The 7,709-nt window shown below is 34.3% G+C and overlaps 1 protein-coding gene across 1 annotated transcript in view; it reads right to left on the reverse strand.

Moving 5' to 3' along the window:
* Positions 1–289: 289 nt before the first annotated feature.
* LOC144978090 (sodium- and chloride-dependent glycine transporter 1-like) overlaps positions 290–7,709 on the reverse strand; it is an 80,052-nt gene continuing 72,632 nt past the window's right edge. Inside the window, exon 13 of the mRNA XM_078923651.1 lies at positions 290–7,709. This exon is cut by the window's right edge and continues 255 nt beyond it. Coding sequence (XP_078779777.1) covers positions 7,638–7,709 — 72 coding nt within the window. The 3' untranslated portion in view covers positions 290–7,637.

Below are 7,709 nucleotides of genomic sequence, written 5' to 3' on the forward strand. Positions count from 1 at the left end.
ACAACAAAAAAAGGTGAATAATCACATGAATCCATACATCGTGACCTGTTTAGGGAGTAGGTACCCCATTAGTTTTGTGCATATTGTTATAGGGAATGAGATTAGCGGAAGATTAGCGTCCCTTAATTGGACGTCGCCCATAGTCTGTGACGTCACCGGCAGAAAAGTTATTAGAGAGAGAACGTCATGTTGGTTGTGCGCATGCGTCTCTCGTCCTCGCGGGAAGCGAGGACGAGAGACGCATGCGCACAACCAACATGACGTTCTCTCTCTAATAACTTTTCTGCCGGTGACGTCACAGACTATGGGCGACGTCCAATCAAGGGACGCTACTCTTCCGCTAATCTCAATCCCTATAGATTTAAGTAAGTAACAGAAGAAACAAAAAGAAACCATTCAAATAAATACGGTAATGTAACAAAATGTAATAACAACAACAAATGGCAAAGACTTGAACTTACTCTCATCAATCAATAAGAATGACAATGAAAGTTTGAATTCACAAAGAAAAACAGGACATGAAATGGTTTGGTTTTCTAACAAATGAGAACAGATAAATCACACGGTATGTGCAGAGCTGCCAACCCCAATAGGTGATCAAATGTACAATCAGGCAAAAAAAAAATATATTTGAAATGGTTATTGAGAGAAAAATAGTGTACAATTCCTACGGCGCTATGGCATAGACTCAAAAACGACAAAACTAGAAAAAAGAAGTAAAAGGGCAAAGAAGAAATTAAAGCCATAAAATATATTATTTGTTGTTCTTAGAAAAAGCAGGTATCGATCCTAGAATTACGACTACAGCATCTTAAAGAAAATAAACACTGAATATTAAGTAGAAAACAACTTAGGCAAAATGGAACCAACATTTCAGTCCATTTGGATCTCTATATTTTTACTTAGGCTAATCTTTCCAGTCAGCATCAGCATACAATCTCATCAGCATTCTGATCAAGCGAACAAAAGCCAAGAAAACAAACAATTACGATTTTTTTGGTGGATCGGTAAGTACCATCTCATCTCATCATACTGTTCTGTCATTGGTCGAACCCAGGCCTTGCAACAATGTATTGCTGTTATGCATTTAGTCAGTAAACTCACAACATCCGCCAGCCAGATATAACGTACCAACACACACAATACTACGTGTAACCTTAAACGTGAATAGATAGAATGCGCTTGGCCAAGGAGTTCACAACATTGCCATCCGGAAATATAACGGACCAACACACAAACTCTGTGTAACCATGAACTTTTATAGTCTGGTTAATACAGTTTAGTGAGAACAACTCACAAACGCGGATGGCAAAAACAACAACAAATGCCCGAGTGACGTCATCTGCATACTATCTATAATCTGATCTTTACAATTTGGTGAGAACAACTCATAAAAATGACCAGCTAAAAACAATAACAAAGAGTTAAGTGACGTTAATTTAGTTCTCTCAATAGTCACACTACCAGAACGCATAACTCAGATTACCAGATTATGCACTACGTACAACTGTGAACAAAATACATTTTAAAATGGTTTGCCCAGCACGATCTGTCAGATCTAACACTATTCAATTCTGGGCTGAAGAAGGGTCTGAAAAAACAACACATCTCTCAATTGTATCACGGTCTGCTATTGGTCCCTTTGCTTGGGGGGTGAGTGCTCTACCAACTGAGCTATCAGTGCCCTTAAAGAATGATCATAAAAAATTCTCTATCTTTTTGATATTGTTGTTGTTTTTGTTGTTGTTGTTGTTGTTGTTGTTGTTGTTGTTGTTGGCTTATTTTTATTGAATGAATTTGTTAAGAGTGAAAATATTGCAGCTGACAGACTGGAAGATAAACATTTGACCAGTACCAAGGGATGTCACAGGTAAATGTTTACAGTTTTACATCAAGAGTTACTATTTGTTATCATTATCAACTTTTTTTCTCTCAAGATAATTAGTTTATGTTATGAACATTGTTGGATATTTATGCCTTGATAATTATCAAAATCTATTTAGTTGAAATCCCATGAAATTAAATGAGGGATTATTAAAGATTATTGGAAGTTGTTTTGTGTATGATATCTATGAAACGCGGAGAAAACAACCCATTTTGCAAATAACAAAAATAATATATAACTTTAAATGCGGTTTTAAAATGGCTAATTGAAAAATATATAAAAAATAAATATTATTCTATTCTAGTTCAAAAACTTATTCAGATAAACAAGAGAGTTTTTAAAAGTAAATAAAATAACGAGTGTAAATGACTGAATACTTCCACTTGGTCATGTAAATAACATTTTGTAAATTGTGTAAATAAGACGTGATGCTAAAATTGGAATATCTGTAATCTAATTAAAATACATATGCCAATATAATATCAAGCCCACATATAAAATACATACATACATACATACACACACACACACACACACACACACACGTACATACATACAATCCTACATACACACCACATTTAATCACTCAAAATTTCATTTACGACCTCTGAATATTTTTCTATACTAAACATGAATAATCAAAATTTCTAACAAAATGTCCAGATTTAAAATGTGAGATAAAATACGTGAACACCTTTCGTGATCATCTCCACAAATATTGAAATACTATTTTTTTTAAAAGGGGATTAAAAATTTTGACCAGATTCTTCGTCCCTCAAATATCGATCGATTAAAATGACCATCATCTTGCCAAAAACTCTCAAACCTGGGACTTCAACTATAATACTAGATTAAAAAGTTGGGTCACATTTCTGTATGTCGTGAATTTGAACTACGACCTTCACTAAAATATTTAAGATCTAATATAAAGACAAAGATCCATTGATAAGCTATAAATGCAAGTAAATTATCCTTTGAAGAAATATTAGAATTTCATCATAAAAGATGTGAATATTGCTCAATTTCTTGAACGCCAGTGACTTTGTAAACTAAGGTATCCAACAACTATCTACAGATCAAAATCAATGTTAACAATAAACTGATTGTACCCCATTCATCATTTATATATTCTACTCTATATAATACAAATCATGTTATATACATTGTCATGTGACATTGTCATGTGATCTAAAGAAGCCAATCATTGGCAAGGGTGTCGTCTGTCAAATGGCATCGATGAGGCATGCAAAAGCATGATAGCATGAAAGGAACACACAACCTTTGAGAGTGGGACATGAACGCCATACCCATGACAGGGACAGGTGGAAAAAAATGGCGCTTTACATCTCAAAACAATACTTTAAAATTCTTTTAAAATCCAAAGGCTTTTGGAATTATGTACATCTAAAAATATACACAAACAATAGTAAAAGAAACTTCCGTTTATAATTAAAGTCAATATATCACTAGGACCTGTCTTGAAACAAGATCTTGAATCCTAAATTATCTTTAAACCAATTCTTGACAAATTTTACAATAAATTATAATCGTCCACCACAGAATTTCAACTATCGACCAATTTTTCTTCATCTATACTTCATGTCACTGAAATTTCTACGAAAAAAGGATGATGTTATTTCAAGCAGAAGCTTCAAAATTTGAAAAATTTTCTTTTCTCTGCGTACAGATGTTAATAAAAACTTGGGTTGTTTCCCTTAGTTCTATATATTGTGTATACGCCATTGATTTCACCTGCCCAAGTCATTGTATTGTTGCATGGGGTTGGAGAATGCGATGTCGTATTTAATATCAGCCATTATCAACAAGAAAAGGACTTTAATGTGAATGGAATTGGGTTTAAATACAATGATGAGTCGAGACTCGGTACATTCTATGACTCATTGTTGTCATGACAATATCAAAATATCACATGATGTCATCGTCGAATGAAGAGTGCTGCCCCTTTATTTTGAATTACCATACTGTTCTCAATGTCTTCTAATATCAGATATCAGTGTCAAGTAAATCTAAATACATTTCTAAATTGAGATATGGTATTTGAAAATAAAGGAGGCAGAAACATGGAATGCTATAAAAATCATTATTTATTTTATATATGAATCAATTGAATTGGAATTGTCCTTTGAGCTGCACGTAGGCAAAATGTGACATTTGAAAGATTTTAACTACGAAAGTGACTCAGTTATTTAAATCTAAATCATTAAGTATGTGACTCTTCGTCATTAACTCTGATATAATTTTATTTTCTGACTTTTTTTTATGAAATAACAGTAGCAATGACTTTTTGGGCCAAATGAATTTTTCCATTATCATCCACAAGATGCTCAAAGGCCATTTCCGAATGAAAGATGAATTGATTTACATAGTTTTGTGAAAAATTGTGATCGTGATCATAAAATCGTAACAGATTCAATGTCAATAGGTAGGTACGTGAATGTTATGACAGATGAATAAATAAATCACATAGCAACAACCAGTCTAAAACAATGAAGAAGTGGTAACAAAGTAATTGAATATTTCCACGGCAATGCGAATTGCTTAAAGAACAATAACTTGATTTGACTGGGGTCTAAAACTAAAAGAAAAAGATGACCGATTTATTGATCAATTCTTCTTCCTCTTCTTCTTCGCGTTCGTTCAGACTCAGATGGTATGTCAGCTCTCCACCAGATATGCTGTTGTCCCCTGGAGATCCTCCAGGCTCCCCAGGCTGGTTAGGACTGGTTTCATTTATATCTTGACATGGGCATAGAGGTTGATGACAGCCTGCGTCCCAGTCCATCATGCCCAGGGCTAGAACTTCGACGATTGATGCTATGCATTGAGACAAAAAGCTCACGACATCCGCCAGCCGGATATAACATACCAAAACACAAAACTATGTGTAACCTTCAACGTTTTTAGTCTGATTAATTCAATTTAGTGAGAACTACTCATAAAAATGGCTGGCTAAAAACAAAATAATAATTTATATCTATATATAACGGAAGCATTTCGTTCTACCCTGAAAAGAATCAACTACATTGTTACAACTTCGTATCATTTTAGTATGCAGGCACTCAAGTAGATCGACAATGAAATCTAAAATTGCAACATAACAAAGATTAAACATTGAATTTCATATCATATCATTATTGTTTCCATCAAATCATAATGAACTAAATCAAATTACATTTTCACTTATAAACTTACTACAGTAATATTAACTAAGCCGAACCAACCATGCATTCAACCATGTCTGAATTCACAAACTGAATTTAAAGTTTATTGGAAATAATTATATTTTAATGAAAAGGCGTTCAATGCCATCTAAGTCAGCAATGCTGTTTTCATCAAGTATGCCGCCCTCCTTCAACGATGTTGTCTCCTTGGATTGTTGCACATTTATACAAAGTACTACAAGTGCTCATTATTTATTTTACCAGTTAACTGTCCTACCCTGGAAAGACTTGAATTTTAGAATTTGACCAGAAAAGTCATCCTTCAAATATCGATCGATTTAAAGACTCCCATCCCATCTCAGCGAAAACTTCAAACCTGCCACTTCCCAAAGTCTTCCAGCAAGTCTCAGGTTTGAGAATTTCTGATAAGATGAGGTCATTTAAATCAATCAAGATTTGAAGGACGGGTTGATTCTGGCCAGAATACGGCAGTTTAGCAGTTAAGTGGCAATGAACAGACATTCATCCTTTGAATAGAATTTTGTATTTTACAACACAATGACTCATTGATAATGATTATCGGTGGTCGGCGGATAAAACCTCTGAAGTCCCGATTTGCAGAAACGGCGGATCAAAACTCTAAAGTCTACATACAAACTTTGCACTCCATGTTTTATTTAATCTGATGTCATCAGAGGTCTGATCCGCCCAAAATTATATAAAACACGGTGCGCAAAGCTCATATGTGGACTTCAGACTTTTGATCCGCCGTTTGTGCAAATCAGGACTTCAGAGGTTCGACCCGCCGACAATGAGTATACTCCATCGTAGATAACAATATATACCGTACCGGATTGTTTTTGCAGATCTCAAATTCGTCAGTTTTTAATTGGAAACAATCATTAACTTATTGGGTAAACTTTTGATAGAAAATCCCTGAGGTATTCATGGTAGGTGTAAACCAATAATTTGTAATACGACATTATCAACATGTAACATTCATGGAGCCTTTAAGATCAGTGGCAGCTCTTAGAGGAAACGCTAGTTATGTAAAATGATTCAATATTCAGTTTTTGGTTTGGTTTTCAAAATCCTTCAGCATTTATTTGTGATTAACCTGTGAAACCTTCCATTTATTTCTATTTTTAAAATCTTAAGTTTGACTGATAATGGTCTATGTCGACGTGTATATATTTGAAGGTCTGATAACCGATCACAATTATGGGCTTTATTAAATATTATTGTAATGGACAATATTTTGCGTCCATTTTTGCGTCTATTTCAATTACAACAATGAGCCCATAACAGGTTGGCCTATCACACCTGCAAATAAGTGCATGTCGGTTTATACGAAAACTATTTGGTCAACAGGATTTTCAATTATTAATCGGGGATTGCATATTTCTGCCATTTATTTAGGATATTCCATTAGTGTTAACATCTTTTCCACAACATTCGTGGTTTGGTGCAAGACAAAGAAATTCTCAACATCAGAAAATCTAATCTCGAATGACAACTATTTACCCACGCATCAATGTAAGCATTTCTAAATACAAAATAAGATCTAATCACACACACATGAATACAAACACTCGTTTGGTTTCAATATCATGATGCATAATGTGAACACACACACAAAAATCATGAGCCTGTTATAACAATAGCATTCAAAAAAACCGTACAACATACGACACACACACACAAACAAGCACACATGCACTCACACACATACACACACACACACACACACACACAGTACCCCTTACTTATAGCAACACAGTTGTCAGGGAAACACGTGATGTTGATCATACTTGTGGATATGGAAATTATCAGAATTAGACACTCCATAAATTATCATCAACACCGTCATCATCACAATCATCATGATTATCATCATCATTCTTCTTCTTCTTCTTCTTCTTCTTCTTCTTCTTCTTCTTCTTCTTCTTCTTCTTATTATTATTATTATTATTATTATTATTATTATTATTATTATTATTATTATTATTATTATTATTATTATCATTGGGCTATATATTTATTTATTATAATCATTAAATCATTATTATCCTTAGCAATAATATCATTATTATTTCTATTTTTTAGATTATCATTATCATCAGTATCATTATCATTGTCTTTCTCATTATCATAAAAATTATTATCCCACATCAAATTCATTTAGAGACTTTCCTCTTCGAATGCCAAAGACCTCTAAAACACGATTGTTTCAATTAATCAAAAAATAACTTATACGAGTGTCAATCTGCAAACATGTTGAACAACGTTTTCCCATAAATCTTTATTCTGTGTTGACATAGGGAATGAGATTAGCGGAAGAGTAGCATCCCTTGATTGGACGTCACCTTACAGAGAGAACGTCAAAATGGTTTTGCGCATGCGTCTCTCTCGTCCTCGCTTTCGGTGAAGTGTCTCATGCCGCACAACCAACATGACGTTCTCTCTCTAATAGCTTTTCCGCTCGTGACTTCCAATCAAGGGACGCTACTCTCCCGCTAATCTCATTCCCTATAGGCAATGAGCAGTGTGTAGTAACAACCGAATCAACGCTAGACAGAGACGTTACTCCCCCAGGTAGATGATGCAGGTGACGACCCTTTTCTTGCAGCTCCTTTGAGAGT

This window comes from Berghia stephanieae, chromosome 8, assembly GCF_034508935.2.
Source record: "Berghia stephanieae isolate SIO BIC M18660-M18661 chromosome 8, UCSD_Bste_1.3, whole genome shotgun sequence".
In the NCBI taxonomy this organism is placed as follows: Eukaryota; Metazoa; Mollusca; class Gastropoda; order Nudibranchia; family Aeolidiidae; genus Berghia; species Berghia stephanieae.